This window comes from Ornithodoros turicata, chromosome 2 (assembly GCF_037126465.1).
Source record: "Ornithodoros turicata isolate Travis chromosome 2, ASM3712646v1, whole genome shotgun sequence".
Lineage (NCBI taxonomy): Eukaryota > Metazoa > Arthropoda > Arachnida > Ixodida > Argasidae > Ornithodoros > Ornithodoros turicata.
Window position 1 is genome coordinate 10,981,993 of NC_088202.1, and position 17,672 is coordinate 10,999,664.

At 44.0% G+C, this 17,672-nt stretch overlaps 1 protein-coding gene and 2 long non-coding RNA genes across 3 annotated transcripts in view; 1 reads left to right on the plus strand and 2 right to left on the minus strand.

Annotated features, from left to right (window-relative positions):
- The window catches only part of LOC135385189 (cytochrome P450 3A6-like), a 142,344-nt gene that overhangs the window by 91,554 nt on the left and 33,118 nt on the right, over positions 1–17,672 (minus strand). The window contains exon 2 of the mRNA XM_064614385.1: positions 15,315–15,411. Within this exon, the coding sequence (XP_064470455.1) occupies positions 15,315–15,411 (97 nt within the window). The remainder of the gene's footprint in view (positions 1–15,314; positions 15,412–17,672) is intronic.
- On the minus strand, positions 6,744–8,092 carry LOC135385192 (uncharacterized). The gene is made up of 3 exons (XR_010420339.1): positions 7,808–8,092; positions 7,242–7,333; positions 6,744–6,815 (listed from the first exon to the last, which is right to left on the minus strand). It is a non-coding gene; the product is annotated as an uncharacterized LOC135385192 (long non-coding RNA).
- On the plus strand, positions 8,296–9,868 carry LOC135385193 (uncharacterized). The gene is made up of 3 exons (XR_010420340.1): positions 8,296–8,326; positions 8,635–8,750; positions 9,336–9,868. It is a non-coding gene; the product is annotated as an uncharacterized LOC135385193 (long non-coding RNA).

Genomic DNA, 17,672 nt, shown 5'->3' on the forward strand with positions numbered 1-17,672 from the left:
CTGCACTCCAAGGAGGGCATAGTGCGGTTATCCCATAATACCTCTTCCACGACAGCGGAACTGGTGGCTATACACCTTGCCGTGAGATACATAGCCACGCACGAGCGACCTGCGCACTGGATTGTCTACAGCGACTCAAAAGCTGGTCTGGAGGCCATGTTGGCTTTCTTGGGGAACAGTTGGACAGCTTCAACGGTGAAGGAGACCCTAACGGAATACAAGAGATGTACGGACCTGGGACATGACGTTATCTTCCAATGGATCCCAGGGCACACTGGCATCCGCGGTAACAAAACTGCAGACGAGCTAGCTGGAATTGCACACCTATAGCTTCCACCAAATACTACGTCGTGATGTATACAGGGTCGGACATCAAACTTCTACTAAGGTCCATGAGAGACGATACGTACAAACGCAAATGGCTACAAGGTGATGGTGGGTCATCTCTTCTCAGAAGAATAGACCCGGAACTAAAATTCAGCATCCCTCCCTCGACTGCCAGAAGTATCGCAACATTTCTACTTCGTGCGCGCCTGAACGTCCCGTATGGCCGGCATTTCCTGCATATGGTGGGCAAGGCGGATTCCCCGGATTGCCCAGTGTGTGGGATGGAAGGAAATACTGAACATATTTTTATGGAGCGCAGAAGACACCAGTCCCAACGGTATACATTGCGGGCCGCACTAACTCGTGTGGACAACAGAGCTTTCTCCATAGAGAGCGTCTTGGGGACGTGGGACGCCAACCAGAGAGACGCCGCATTCAAGGCTCTCGTAGGCTTCATCTCAAGTTGTTCTCTTGATGCTCAGTACTAATTCATCTGTACGTGACGCCCTGGTTCCTGTGTGGCGCGATCCTCTGACGGTCATGTGCCCGTGAACAGTGCCCCGTACAGCCTAGCCTATAGTCATCTCTCTTTCCTTCTTGTTGTTTTTCGTAGCTTTTTCTCGGAATAGCACTTGTAATGTACAAGTAGAACTTGTCAGGTGACAAGTTCAACCTCTCCGTATTATTTTTAGTCCGTCCAACTCCGACTCCAAAGATTTTGGGCTTTTTTTCTGTTGTGGTTGAAGGGCACACGGGATCATAATAAATTGTTTCCAAAAGCTGTTACGTCGCATTCTGACATGATATGAGCCAATATGGTCGGCTGATGCAATAAGATCTACAGAAAACACATGCCAGCAGGTTCTGAACATGCTATAGGAGAGGGTCTGTCCTTGAAATTATGAGATTTGTTCACTTTTCAGATGACCTCAGGTATGTGAAAACAATCATAAATGTTGACAAAGCTGTTATGAAGCAGCGACTGCAACTAATCTGTAGAATTGGGCAGAACAGTAGAATGCAAAATTTGTTCAAAGTGTGCTATAGCGTCATACAGGTGGGATATGAATGAGCTGACGAAACATTTTTCTTGCGTAAGAACGAATACACCTGTAGGTTCTCAAAATGGAAAAGCAGAGTGTCGATTTTCGCAGAAGACAGCCACAAAGGCATCTTTTTCTTTTTTTGCTTCCTAGATGACCTCAACTGATGTACAAGCTGCAGCACATTATGGTGACAAAATGTTTTGTTTTTTGAAAGAAAAATAAACCTGTAGATTTTCGATATGTTATAGGAGAGGACTGGTTATACAAATGCGGGAAGATTTCTTTTAGACGACCTATATGTGTATATACTATATGAAAAAAAAGTTATTTTTTGCAAGTGCTTGATATTCTCACATGCTTGGTTAAACAATGGATATAGATCAGCTTGACATTCTTATGTGAAGCTAATCCCCACACAGCAGTTTACAAGCATAAATAATCTGAGGCTGCTTCAAAAATGCTAATTTGCCAGAAATTTACCGCAAGCTTGACCCAAAATGTGCTCCCTTCTTCAGTTCTCACCACGTCACCAGATTTATTCTCGTTCTACATGCCCTTTGGGATGGGACACTCTACTTCCCCCCTAACACCAGGCAAGGAAAGCGCACAATTGATGTATATGTAGATGCCAGAAGGAAGCTCGTAAGGGACAACTTAATATTTCGGCACAGTTTAATGCGTCCCCATTGTTCAAGAAAACAAAATGATCATTTACATTCTATGTATGCATCGTCCAAAAAATGCACAGTTTCTTTTAGTGATGTTTAAGAGAGTCAAGATACACCTCTGGCTGGTTTTGGCTGGATTGGATCTGACTGACAGTTACACAAGCAGATGTATGTCAACACTGAAAAGATGAAGGGGAAAGGGTATTTTAAAACGCCTCACTCAATTTACAACTTTTCGTAGCTTACACCTTGACAGGTGTTCGTTATCCTAAAATGGTTTATTGCAAAAATCAACGAGAATGACCATCGCCACATTAACAAGTTTCAAGTGTATATCAAGTAACAACAAACATGTGCTTACTTTTTCTGCAATCAAGATGTGAGTTACATCGTTGAGTGCAGGCTTCAGTGAAAAACCACTGCTAGTGACGTAACATGTGATGCCAGTGTCTTTCACCCCATCCCATGTTATTCCATGAGCTGTTGGCATCAGAATTAATGAGCTTGCATGATTCACTTGTGAAGGGTAATTTCATGCGTGCCGAGAAACATACTGCAGTGCTAATTTAAAATATAGTTTGCGGCTGTGGAGCACGCTCATATTCAGTATGCCATGTGAACTAAGGGAGCATTTTCTGGCATAAACATTAGATGAGTGAAGACCCCCAAAAATTAAAGCATTGTTTACGTGCATTTGACAACCTGCATTTTTAGTACTGAGAGGCTCTCTTCGTAGCAAGAGTGAAAGGGTGCTGGCAATGTGGTACATGCCCATCATAAAATGTAGAACCAGTGGCGGTTCATAAAATGTAGAACCGGAGAGACAGAAAAAAATTGACAGCCTATGGTGATCTCAATCATGTCATTGTGTCCATGTTTTTGTCTTCTGTTCTACATTTGTTAATCTTTCTGTGTGGTTGCTGGATTTAGCCCAACAGCAGGGGTCAGCAATTAGAGAACATCCAGAACATGCAAGGCATACATGTCCTCATTCTCCGTATTCCTCATTCAAATAACGTTGAAGATGTAACCGTGCGAAGAAATAATACAACAGTGAAGCTGGCTTCAGTACACTACAATATGTCACATGTAACAATATATAGTATACCTCAGTGTTTCCCAAACTATGTGTCAGGAAGCCCATTGAGGCCGCGATAGCCCAAGCGGGGCCCAAGGGAAAGCAGATGCGAAGTGAGCACAATATGCGACAAAACCAAGGAAACTATCTCGCTACAACTGCATTATATTGAATATGTCACATGTAACAATATATAGTATACCTCAGTGTTTCCCAAACTATGTGTCAGGAAGCCCATTGAGGCCGCGATAGCCCAAGCAGGGCCCAAGGGAAAGCAGATGAAGTGAGTGCTACATGCGACAAAATCAATGAAACTATCTCGCTGTAACTGCATTATATTGAAGCTGTTTTACAAAAATGCAAGTTCAGTTCAGCGCACAATCAGTCGAGAAATAAGCTAACTCGCAGCAATCATGTGTGTCGCAGTATTCCTCACTGTACCATGACGATACCCTGGACCTACATCAGACGCTACTTACGCGCAGTAGTATAACGTTCATATTACTGTATATGCATCAGGGCAGAGTTCAAACTTCCTAAACAAGAGCGCGCACACACACATGCACAGACGGTGATCTCAGTCGTCTCGCGACGTAAACTCCCAATTATTAACACACATGCACAGACGAAGAAAGACATCGGCTGTCACACACACAGCCATCCCGAAAGCTATGCCCATCTTCTTTGATGCACCCACGAATCCACAGGAAGACTGCAGAAGCTCTCCCACTCGTATTAAGTACCTCTACCCTGAACTGCAAACAGTTTGGTGCACACTCCACAAAACGAGAACAGCTGATTGCTGATTTCATGGGCGCGACCATGCGAGCCGAGAAGGACGGTTCAACGTTCAACAGAGGGACAATTTTAGCTGGGTTGGAAGGTGGCGCTAGTCGTCGGTGCAACAATTTCCAGAGTGAACCGACCTCGATCAGCTCAGATAGCTCAACACTTTTTCATTCTTATTAGTATTATTTAGTATCATTTTTGTTTCATTTCCAATTCTAAGTCCGATTCCAGCTCAACGGCTCAACCGCTCAGCGCGCTGACACTAGTACAACGCAGAGTCCATAAATAGCTGGTATAAAAACAGCTGTTCAATTTCACAGCGTGTAGCAAGGGAACGGAGAACTCTCGCTTCCCTAAGGAGAAGAGTACTTGAAGTATATTCGTGTTTTATAATTCCTTTTTCCTCTCTCTGCGTTCCAGAAAAATACGGTTTCTGAGCCAAGGCAATATAGTTGCGAGCGCAGTTGACATACAGAAGTATATCCCGCACCACCCCAAACGTGGTTGCCACGGTTTCGGATTTGGTCCATTTGCATGTCAAAATTCAGGGATGGATATTTTAATACACGTGCGTGTTTCAAAATTTTTAAACGTAGTGTGCATTTTAAGTAGGACAGTCTCCCATATCGGTATATGGCTTCTGTTCAAGACGTCCTAATTAAAGAGATAATTAATGAATTTAATTAATTTGTCATCCTTATTAGTCATCATAGTCTTTCTTGGAAAAGATGTGCGCATGACCGTAGAACTCAACTGTGAAAATGACGTGCTCTCGTGGGTTTTTTTATTAAAATTTGTCCAAGCTGAAACACACACACACACACACAAAAAAAAAACAGGAACGTGCCACAAAGGCATACTTCGTGGTGGTAGCCCTTTTTAGTACAGAATTTTTAAAAAATAAAACAACTAGGACTACCTGTACATTAGTTTCGCATTTCCGCGCATGCGAGTGGAGGGAAACCTTATCTGCAAGGTATTTTGACATTCTAATTTCCATAGTTCACTAAGATGTAATTATTTTAATGAAGCCGTTTTTCTTTCTTTCGAGAAACGGGAAGAGCAGAAAGGCTGGCAATCTTCTTTCATGTTCATTTTAGATATGATGAGATGAAACCTTCATGTCTGCATGCTTCAAATTATTATCCACATATGTAACATTTGTTTGTAGTGCACCGTTTCAGGTTTTCCATTACGAAGATACCCCCCTCGCACTATTCTACTTCCCTTGTTATCCGTAGGGGCGTCGGAAGTCCTACACGGCAAAGTGGAGCGAGCCCTAACCTAACCCAATCTAACCTAACATGGAGGAGAGCACTGCGGGACATGGAGTTGGGGATTGAGAAGTGCGGCATACACAAAAATAGGATCCACTACCAATGACTCGTCCAAGTGATCTGATGACGGTGGACGCTGTAATGCAGATGGGGTAGGCCATCCCGCGTTCTTGATTACCTTGAGGCGGAAAAACTCGGACTACAACAGCAGAAACTGAAATACTTGTTGATGGTTTCACTAAAGGCGGTATGACAAATTTATAGAAGTGAGCGAGCGATGGCGTGTTTCCTCATTTTTTAAAAATGCATATTATCGTCAAAAGTACATTGATTTCTTCGGTAAATGGTGCTTATTGCTGCACTATACGCTCTGTCGATTATTCTAGCTATGGTTGTGGCGAAAACAGCCAGATAGGCTTCACGAGTCATCAAACGTACCAGCGAACTCCTCGCTGCAGGATAACCCGTACGAAACTTCCTGAATAACCTGAATCAGACCTGAATCCGGGCACTGTCCGGCGGTATCCGGCACTGTTCAGGCACTATCAGGACATTCCAGAGTAGGTCCAGCCGGATTCCGGACGCTGCTTTCCTGAATCCACCTGAACCAAACCGGAAGGACGTGCCTGATACTTTGCCGCCAACCGGGGTTCCTTTGACAATCTTTGAAAATATTTCAAGCGTGGCGTTAGATATACGTAACATAATTACAGAGATCCTCGATCACGTTGCCCTCGGGGTCTCGAATTACTAAATTGCATGTAGCGTATCTACGAACGTTATCGACAGAATCCCGCAAAACATACAGTATATCTTCCCGAATATGGCAGCAGCAGAAACGGAAATACATTCAAGCAATTGTCTGGTGAGTAAATACTCGGGAGCCACGTGTTGTGCACATTATTTCGAGATCCCGTGCATGGCCAGTCGAACCAGCGATGCCGATGAGATAAAGTGCAATAAAGCTTAATATATCTTGTTTCATTTTTTAACTTTTTTTATGAGTTAACATAACATGATAATACGGATGTGTTGCAGAAGTTTCGGTTTGGCTTCGAAACCACGAGATTGTATCTCATTACGGCCGAAGTCTCATTACGGCCGATGTCTCAATACGGCCGAAAGTCTCAATACGGCCGATAATCCTTTAATCCCCAAGTGTCTCATTACGGCCAAAGTCTCAATACGGCCGAAGGCAGTCTCATTACGGCCGAAGATGTCTCATAACGGCCAAATGTGAAAATGTGTATTGTAACCTGCATTGATATGCAATGTCACAGCCAGGTATGGATATATATTCAGCAGGGTATAAGGCATGCACTGTGCCCTTAGGGCCCTTATCATATTTATATACACATATTGCGAGACAAACGGTATGTTATCATACCACAGCACAACGCAACATATTGTGTAATGTGTACTCCCACAAGGTAGTGTTGAAGTTGCATTGAAGCAGGCTACTATGTGGAGTTAGCTACTTGTAGAGAGCTAGATGAATATTGGCTTTGTTGTGACGCTTTTGGAGCCATCCTACAGTCACTGGCCAAGACGGAACACCTATCTCAGTCGATGTCAGTTTATTTCCATTCGCCTTACAATTGTACAATTCTTGCTTCTGGAATGAGTAAACCTGCAAGAAGCGAAGAGCAACCATGAATAGGCTAGAATATTAAAAACAAAAAAAAAACACAAGCATTTGTCTCTACATGGCTGGTTTTAACGTGCACAAGCTGCACATGTGTTGATACGTGTCTGTTATTTCATACAAGGTTAACATAAATCTTCATCTAGACAAAAGAATGACAAGCCTTAAAAATGTGACTTCCAGGTAAACACAGAGCATGACCATGATATGACTATAGGTTCAGTAGTTCATTCCTTTAATGGAAACATGTGAATATCAAATAGTGATACATTACAATTCATGAAATGATGTATGCATAACTTCCCATTTCTGGTTTCTTTTTTATAAAGGTAGTGCACTAATTAACATTTGTGCACTACTACAAAATTTCTCACTTCACAACAGAACCTTATGATGATCTTAACAGCTCACCTCTTCGGCCAGGACTCCCTGGGCAGCAACATCCTATTAGCCATGTTGTTGTTTTTCTTTTTTGGAATCCTCCGTGCAGCCACATACCATGCCTGGAATGGAAAACCAGCTATAAATAACAATGTATTTGAATGACTTCCTCTTGAAGTATTTATTCTAATCAGATATGCTTTTGTGCCTAGTATGGTGCGCGAAGGCACATAAGTACAACATTTCCAGACGTTCGACGTAAGCAGTTCAAGGAGATCAATTCAAGTACGCCGACTTGCGCTTTTATTTTTGAAGAAATACGACGACAAATTTTAACAAATTAAATATGGCTCACAATGATACGAGTAAATGCTGCTGTACGGTGATGCATTGTCGGTATCTTATCGTCTTCGAATAAATGTGTTGTTCCTAAACGCGCAACCAACTAGAAACAACGCAAACCTACAAACAGATACCGAGTTACATCTATTACAGGCACTTCGGCTGTTTGATTCATTTAAATTACTCGTATGAGAATCCAACTATGTGTGGACAGCACACTACTAATCCAGACAACCTACGAAAGCATTACTCACCAGAATTCCTGCTGGACTTGGTCAACACTGCGCGATCTACGTTGGGGCTGTGGCGATTCATTCAACTCGATTTTTACCGGAACAACAGGCGCTGCTCGAAAGACAACGACGGAAAATAGAGAGCCGCTATAAAGTCCGCTAATTTGCACATTACAGCACTACAAATCGATATATGAACACGTCGTAAACAGCAACCACTCGCTCACACAAGAAACGAGGTACCCAACGTTGCTAGACACCATCCGAACTCCAAAGTGAGAGTAGCAAAACAACAAGATATCAAAACACGAAAGGAACAGTATTTATCCCCCTCTCTTCTATAGCATGCAAAACGTGATTTGCGCTGAGATGAACATATATGTTCATGTCGCGAGTAATTTTCACTTTTCACTGATCCAAAGGAGGTCACGTGGGATTGCTTGGCGTTTGCGAAATTAACAGCAATGAAAATGGCGTGCATTTGCTCTTCACGGTAGCTGCCAGAAAATCGAATCAAGCTTATGGGACACTGGACTACAGGTATGTTGGCATCTTTTTCATTCCTGCATATCATTTCACATTACATTATACGTGAATACATGGTGTCATTTCATGGGTGTCGTGTCTCACGATGCTGGGGAAGTAGTTGCATGGGGAAGTGTGCATGGTTGTAGACTTTTAATTTTGGATCGCGTAATCGAAATATCGGCACCTTTCGCATTGTGGCTTGCATGTGACCAATCAAGTGCTGTTCCCTTACTAGCGCTTCCTGCAAACGACAAAACGAAACATGTGGGAATGTATATTTTTGATTACTCATATATAACAAGAAAATGTATCGTTTTGAGGTTGCTGCCACTACTCCATGTGCCCGCAATTGTCTTGCGTGTATGATTACACTAACGACGTCGCCCACCACGGCGGAAGTGTTTTGCGTACACGCGTTTCAGCATGAAGCCTGCAGGTAACATTTGATGCTTACCCTTCGGGTATTCTGAATTTACATATTGTAGCTTAGAGGAATTCCGAATGCCCAGAGTGACACACACTTATAACATTGTGACATCAGTGCAGTGGCATAAGCCCTAATGTAGTGCCCCACGAAAATGAACGAGGGGCAGTGGTTTATCCAGAAACCCAAGCACAGGAGGGGTGTTAGAAAAAATTGTGGGGGGAGGTCATCATTATAGTTACGTCATTACAGCTTAACATATCATTACAGACGTATCTGAAGCTGAAATCACAAGGGCACCCCCTGTAGGGGGTGCACAGGCAAAAAAACTTAGGGGGTGTAGGGGGGTCTGGGTAAAGCACTGACGAGGGCGACTCCTCCACCCCATGTCAAGCCTCATAAAACACCTCCTGAAATACTTTCCTGGCTATGCAGCTCATCATTATGACGTAATTGTCATTGTTGTCCATAATTCTTGAATATGTTTTGAATATATGGAAAAAAAAGTCTGCTTGACAGCATATGTCTCATGGTCATCATCAAACAAAAGCATATGTCATTTTGTTCTGTGCCTTATGTACTTTTTTTAAATTTCAGGTGGACGTAAATTGTAGAAGGCAGCTAGTGGGGGAGAAGATCATGGTCATAGGTCATATGGCTCCTGGAGCTCCCAGTGGGCTCCCTTGTGGAGTACTTTTCAGAACACACACACAGTTCGCTCACAGAACCAACGAGTAGGATGTTGCTTGAATACTGAGAGAAAATGGCGTAACACATACAAATATCGTGTGACACATATGACAACAAAAACATTTTTCACGAGGGATGCATGAAACACTGTCGCAATATTGTGTGCATGAACCATTGTGTGTGACACAAGCCGTGGGGGCACACCGCCTCGGACACATTTTGGAAAGCATAAAACACAGTATATACACAGCTAATGTGGTGGATGCTTCTTTTTTCTTTTTGGCCGTTATGAGACATCTTCGGCCGTATTGAGACTTTGGCCGTAACGAGACACTTGGGGATTAAAGGATTTTCGGCCGTAATGAGACTTTTGGCCGTAATGAGACTCGGGCCGTAATGAGACTTCGGCCGTAATGAGATGTTACCAACCACGAAACCACATGTACATTGCAGTCCCTCTGGACAAAGGTGTAATGAGCTAAACTGGTTTCGACTTTTTAGGTCAGCGGGAAATTCCCGAGCTCAATGGGAAGCATACACTGACCCTTCCCCTTCCGCACCGCTGCTGCCTTCGGGCTGATTAGGGAACATACTCATTCTTGTTATATTGTCAACGTCAATAGGTCACCTGCCATCCGTAGTCACTTGAAGTGCTAGGCCCATACAGGATTCATTCGCCATCGTCGCCATCTGGGCGTCCTCGTGTTAAAGAAAACGCTCTTTTTTGTGTGTGCTCCACGTAGAGAACTACAGCAGTGAAACGTTTACAGGTAGGGGAGTTACAGTACGCTGCAAAGAAGAAGAATATTTGATGAATATTTCTGGTAAGTGGCCGCTTCTTACCGCTTGTGTTGTCTGTGTGTTCGCTTTTTCCTTCATCACTTCGCGTTTCTTTCTTGCAGACAGCAAGATTGCACTTCAGGATGAAATGGACGTTTTAATAGAAGAATGCAACAGGGTTTGCTTGCGCTTCCTGAGAAGGCGGTTCTGTATCGTGTATCGGTTCGCGAGTGTGTGTTGTGTCGCGCGTTTTGTGTTGTGTGCCATGTCGTCAATCGATATGAACCAACTCGATCGCATCAGCGCTCTCTTGGATTACCCCAGGACAAGCCCTCTCCTTCCAAAACGGTAAGTTGTCCTAGTCTTTGTGCCGCGATTCCGGTTAGATACTTCTTTCTCTGCTTCATGTGTGTGCCTTATTTGCAGAATTCACTCAGGAACACAGCGTAGGACGGGAGGAATGGAAGGCGTCGCCCCCGGCTCTACTGATATCTATTGAAAGGCAAATGAAACCACGGAAATAAGATTGTCGACTGAATCTTACACTTTGTGTTCCATTCATGCATGTAGTATGTAAAGGCACGACGCAATCGGGTCAAGTAGCCCGATATCAGGTTTCACACTAATCCTGCATGTATCTCTTGCTGGTCTAGTGACATTTTTGTTGTTTTCAAATAGATCCACTACAGTAAAGGGTCATAGCAAGCGAATGCATGCACCACCATGGATTCAGCATTTATTCCGATTTTATTCAGGCGCTTTCCGTTTTCGTTCAGGGATCATCCTGTATTCTATCAGGCGCATATCCGGGTATGATCAGATAAATGACGAGTTTGTTGCGGTTACATTCAGTTTCTAGTCCAGGACCCATTCAGTTACGGAATAAATTACCGGAATAGATCCTGATACCCCATTCCTGAATACTTAGTGATCGTCATTCCCGGCCGGTTTTGGGTTCAGTCCGGAATCAGGTCTGATCGGCGGAAAGCGCTTCCACTGAAGGCTTCCCTGCGTTGACCAAACACAAGGCAGTGTCCTTCGCTCGAGAGCAAATCTGCGTTTTCTTGTACCATATAAGCAAGGCAGCTCCATGGCATGTCACTGCTCTCCGCGTAGTAGGTATGCACATACAGTATCACGTAGATAGTACCGATCTGGGTGAAGAAATCTCGTGTTTTAATTACTCGTCTTCTACGTACTACTTTTTAAACCGATGTTGGATTGGATTGGAAAAGAAAGAAAAATATGGAGAGGTTAGTCCCGACTCAGTCAGAACTGGCTACTCCAAAACGCGTTTGCGGGTAAACAAAAAGAAAGAAAAAGGTCAGCTACGAAAAATAGGACAAACAAACAAACAACCAAGCAGGATAAAGCATAAAGGAAGACGAGGGAAAGGAAAGGGGGAGACGTTCGACGCCGAGAAACACTCACTGCAGAATGTCAGATATAGTGCGAACACAATGTCACCGAAGTTTTCACAGAGTGTCCAGCAAGTCCGAAGCGGTAAGAAAGTCCACAAGAGCGCGCGATGCCGGCACCTGATGTTGGGCGGGCCAGCAGCCTAGAACCTTCCCAACGGTGTTCATTTTCATTCTGCGGTAAAGGAGCTGAAATGAAATCTGTCTCGAATGAGACTTGCGGACAAAAGATGGGGTGGAGGGGTCCTCAGAGCGAAAGATCAAGGGGGGAGGGGGGCAGAGCCACCGTGAAAACTCGAAGAGAGGTGGACTGTCCCGCTTGCCCCCACGAAGCCCCTGATTATACCGAAACTAACCAGGAGCAGCTTTCCAAGCCAGGGTCCGGAACGAACCGACAACAGTAAAGAATGCACATGCCTCTTATGCGCAGAGACGCACTTGCACAGCGTGTTGAAGGCTGTTAAGTTTATCACTAAACAGTATTCACACTTTGTCCTCCCAGGATCCTGTTCACTGGGCTGTGCACATCATCTGAATATTGTTCAGGTATCAACGTTTTTAAGTACAGCTTGTTGCCTTCTACAATTGCCAAAGAGAACGCTATTGGTGGTGGAAGCAGGGTACATACAGCAAGTCTTTGCAGGCTGCTTGCTTCTGCCATAGCCGTGATAATGGCTGCAGTATGTATAAATAAGTTTGTAAAAGGCTGAACAAACAGGCAACACATATTATCATATTTTGGTTTGGGTATGGTGAATGGGCGCGAAATATATACTGTTTCCCAAATTATGGATTGAATCTCCCCCAGGACTGCTGCAGAAGTAGCACAGGAAACACAGAAAGCTTAAGAGAATGGACGGAACTGCACAGAAGTATGTGGACTTGATATCCTGCTGCAACAACAGATCTCTTCCGGTTTCTAAACAAATGACATCAGTCTGTTCAACAGCGCCACCAATTTACTACAGTTGAGCTACACTCAAATCTAGGGGCGGAGAAGGTCGCGCCTAAAAGGCACGACCTTGAGGGGATTACGGTGGTCTCCGAAAGGGCACGCGACTTTCGGTCCTACTTTTCTTTCAAGAGGAGGCAGCGAACAAGTGCCCATTCGTGGAACCCAGCCCTCCCCTTCCGATTTGTTTCGGTTTCAGTCTGTCTACCAACGTTATGATGACATTTATATTCTGTTGAGTTTCCTATGTGCTGTCCGGGGCATGTATGTAAGCAGACATAAATAGTTATGCCAATATTTTTTTTATTATTAACCGTTTTTGTAGTTTGAATCCCTTGAAAAACCATTGCACAGCACCAGAACAAAAAGGTTACATTATGACACAGTTTCGCCAACCTTTTCAGCATCTGAACTACGATGAACGGTCATTAAACTCTGCTGCACTAAAGACTTATTAGACATTAGACACTATTATTACTGAAACCAGGAAAGGGTAACTGTAATTGTAACAGAAACGGAAACGAATTTATCGTCCGGTATTGAATTCGGGTAATGACTATTCCTGTTGTGCAATGACATTTGAGTGACTTTTCTTTTTTTTTCGTTTTGATGACTCCATTCCCTGTAATGCTCTAAATACTACACGAGAGCGCGCAATACTGGATCTCGAGGGTGCGTCCGTCGCTTACCTCGTCCCAGCCCTCCTAACTCATGACATCAACAACATACTCCACCATAGCACGAGGAGGAGGCACTACGATTTTTAGTTACTAATTTTGTATTTTTCTTTTTTTTTTAAATTCCACCGTGTCCATGGCAGTATTATTTACTACTGATAGTGTCTACTTATGAATGCGACATTGGATGAAGGTTACCCCCGTCTTGAGTTGCTGGGCTCCGAGTGACTGAAGACACGTTCCTACTTTTTCTTTTTCTTTTTTACCTTGCAAGATGTTCGCATCCCAACGACGTAAAATTAGTTGCGTACTGTGTACGCGTGACACCGAAGCAGCACTTGGGCAAAACAGGGCGCTGATAGAGCCGGTTATATCTCATATGGCCCGAGTGTGCATAAGGCCCAAGTGACCAGAACGCCCAAATGTTCATAAGACCCGAAAAGAAATTGGGCCTTTTGAGCATTTGGGTCAAATGAGCAGGGCAGGATAAGGTGTCCAGAAGGCCCTAATGCTCAGAAGGCCCAAATGGTCATATGGCCCGAAAACCAAGAAGGCATCAGATTGACCTGTGAGGTCACGGAACCGCAAACAACAGAAGCGACAGAGCGGCTGGTTTGTCCCCTCAGATGACGCACCCTGGAAGTGGCTGAGAAGGCCTGTTAGCTTAGCTCAATTGGTAGAGCCCTGGACCGGCAATCCAGAAGATGTGGGTTCGACTCCTACAGCTGGCTAACCTTTTCAGTGACTTTCACCTTTCATCATTAATTTCTTAGGCAACGTGAGGCCTTGTATGTATTTGTCCCTTCTATGTTGTTCCAGCCTTAGAACATCAGTTCTCTCATGTTCAACAGAGGCGTATTTCCCCATTCAACTAGGCCAGCCCCAACCTTCCCTCACCTGAAAGAAAGGCTTCTGTTGCCTCAGGGTCCCAAAACTTGCCCTGATAAAAGTACCGTATTTTTCTGTGTATAAGCGCCGTTATACACTTAAAAAAAAATCTCTGAAGAAGCCCTGCGCGTCATCTAATGTCATCATATGCGCGTCATCATCCTGCGCAGGTCTTCTTCAGATAACTTTTTTTTAATATATAACGGCGCTTATACACAGAAAAGTACGGTACTTTTATTAGTGCGAGTTACGAAATTTGGTGACCGAACAAACGATCTTGCAAAAAATGGTTCCCGAGGGGTTAGAGCGGAAAAAATGGTCCCATGCGTAGGCATGATTTGCTACGTTCAAACCCCTCCCGAAATCGTAAATTTGGTAACTTGTATATACAAGTTCAACGCTCTTCACCCGTCCGGTATCAACAAATCACAAGGCACCCTAGAAACACTTCACAAATAAAATATGCTTTTCCCATCTACCTCCATTATCATCTGTTATGTTCTGCATGGCCACTGCTTTCTGCTCTCTTTATTGCATGCCACAACTTTGTATTACAAATATATATTTAAAAAAAATTTTTTTTTTGCTCGTTCTGGAATTTTCCCCACGTAACCACTAACCTCCTTATCTTTCGCTATGCTTGCGAATTCTTGCCTGTTGTCCCGTTTCGTCCACGTGTTCGTGAACCTTCCATTTTTCTGCAACCGGTCTGTAGCCTAGATCACTACGTTCACATAATCCCCTCCACACTCTAACAAAGCAGCCATTCACTCCCGCCGTAAAAACCCGTACGGACCTATCTTCCCTCCGGGCTGTTGACCCACAATTCGCATGAACCTTTAAACACGTCACACCTAACCCTTTAAATACCATGCCAATGATGAGGACGGTGCCCAGAAGAAGAACAGTCTCTGTTCGAAATATCGGCGGCTTCTGTCCTGAGGCAACTCCCTTCCTACATCTCTACCGGTTCGCTGGATTTCTACCCATCTACATGCTTAACACTGGACTGCATAGACCCAATGTGACATATTTTGACAGCGTGGATTTCAAAGGGATGTATTTTGAAGAGTGACTTTCTTAGCGTGGATTTCAAAAGTTTTTTTTTATTAAGAGTGAGTAACAGGGCACACCCGGTGCCTTTGCTATGCATATACTGTTTCGCACTAACCTTTGTGAACAGCTGGTAGACGACGCGCATGTACTGCCAGAACCCTTGGTGAGGAATTCCCTTGTCTTCCCAATAGGAGAAGATTTTGCGCACCTTCCTGAAACAAGGAAGAAAGAAAATACATTACATTCAAACGAGTGTACACGCGATAGTGACACAGAACGAGCCTTATAGAAAAGACGTTGTCCAATGACTTCCTTCTATTCATGTTTGTCTGCGAAGTGCGATAAGCTGCATGTTCAGGTAAGCGACATGCAGCAATTACAGACCGCCATGGTGATCTTTATTATTACTATTAAGTCGGCCAAGAAAAACATTGTGCATGGAAGGGGGCTAATCGCTGCTCCTTTACATCACATGGGGGCTGCCAAGCCCTATAGTCCGCGGTTGTATGTAAAACTACGCAGTTTCTCAGAGAAGTTGGTTGAAAAATTACATGAGTTTGAAGAAGCCTGAGCCTGGGCACAGAGAAGACGAAACAGTAACACCAGCTGAAATCAGCAACAACTTGAGGGTTCCTGCTTTGAGTTGGTTTGTGTCTGTCTTCACTTCTGTATCATTACGCTCAGCCTTTTCCCAACCATGGAACATCCCCATATCCCACTTACGTGGCACCATTATTGTTCCTCTCTAAAAGCTGGGCTGTATCTGTGAGTACTGTGTGTTCAACTTGTAATCTAAAGTTATCACATGCTACCAGTTCCATTGTGTTCTAGTACACTGAAGTTGACTCCAGCAACCAGCAGGATTTTTAAAGGGTGCTCGACTACCTCGACCAGCAAGGAATGACAGTCATCATGCTCACACTGATAGGCACAATTAGGTAAAGTCCTTTGTGAAAAACACCAATTAATCTGTGAATAATTGCTTTGACGTGCTGCACGTTGCAAGAGGTAAGCCACATCTCCTTTGTAAGCCACATCTCCACACTGTCATAACACACATGTGCAGTCCAGCTTGTGCATGTTGTTTGGCAACATATTTCCTATTAGAAGGGGTACATTTGGGGGCAAGCTTTCCTGTTAACATTATTGATCACATTTGTAGCTTACAGGTGTAGATGCTTTTTGCACATTTTTTAGCAGTGTTAGCCTTAATCGGTATAATTATAATCTCTGCTTCTCCTTGCTCAGGCCCCAGAAAAAAATACATGCAGCAGCACTTGCGAAGCAACTTGCGGTGCTACAAAAATGGTGCCACAGCATTGTAAACCACCTCTACTGGTCCGCATGGACAAGCAATGATAATGGGAAGGTGGTCCTGGTAAAGTGAAGTGGCTCACGGTATTATCATGAATACTTGGATCATGGTATTGCTTCGCATATTCGTGAGAATCAGGGTCTTGATGCAAGCTTTGAACATTACATTACATTTACACAAGAGGAATGCATGCAGAAAAACTACTGAAATGTGAAATTGCATTGTTCTTTTATGCGCAGGCCAGTTATGTCTGTTTTAGGTTCTAATAATGTTAATTTTCATGTTGGGCTATGTCCAGGAGCTTACTGGAGCTCTGCCCAACCTGTGTGTGCGGTGGCTGTTCATAAGACGCTGTCCAGAAGCAAGAGGCTACTCAAGCTTACCACAAGAGATACAGTGAATGAGTCGCTAAAACACTGACAACCCAGCAAAGCATTAACTGAAAGTGGACAGCAGAAGGGCTTCAGTGAAAATGTACCAGCAGTCTCGTATCGTACCTTGGATTTTTGGTTTTCGGTATCTCATTCCCCATTAATCGGTGGCTTCTGCAGAAGCGTAGGGATGGGGAAACAGACATGAGTTTTCAGTGCGCACGGTAAACTGTACTCTAGCATTTCCAGCCATTTGAACAATATGAAGTGTCAGGGAAAGATTAAAGGGGTTGGGACGCTTTTATAGATGTGGTTGTTACATCGTGGGTGCATGATTTCCACACCATAGTACTGATACAAAAATGTTACATGTCATACTTCTCGAGATAAAAACCCTCGAACAAGTGCCCAGGTAAAGCATAGATGCCACAGACCACAGAGCTACAACCATGCAATCCCATTAGTAGCCGCCAGGGCTGTGACATTAGAGCTACAGGAGCTACAGTCGTCAAACAGCTAGTTGAGGTACGTCATCCTGGCACACAGGACATCATGCAGAATGATCGACCCTCTCTTCTCACGAAAGATCTTCCCCGTGTCATGCAGACAGTGCTTCATCGGTTACGCACGGGATCTGCGTTCACGAACTCGCAACTGTTCAAGATCGGCTCCAGGGAGGACTCCTGTTGCGGTCACTGTAATCACGCGGAGACTATCGCACATATACTGACAGAGTGCCGTGCATACCACACTATGCGTGAAACTCATCTTCCCCACGCCAGGCCTG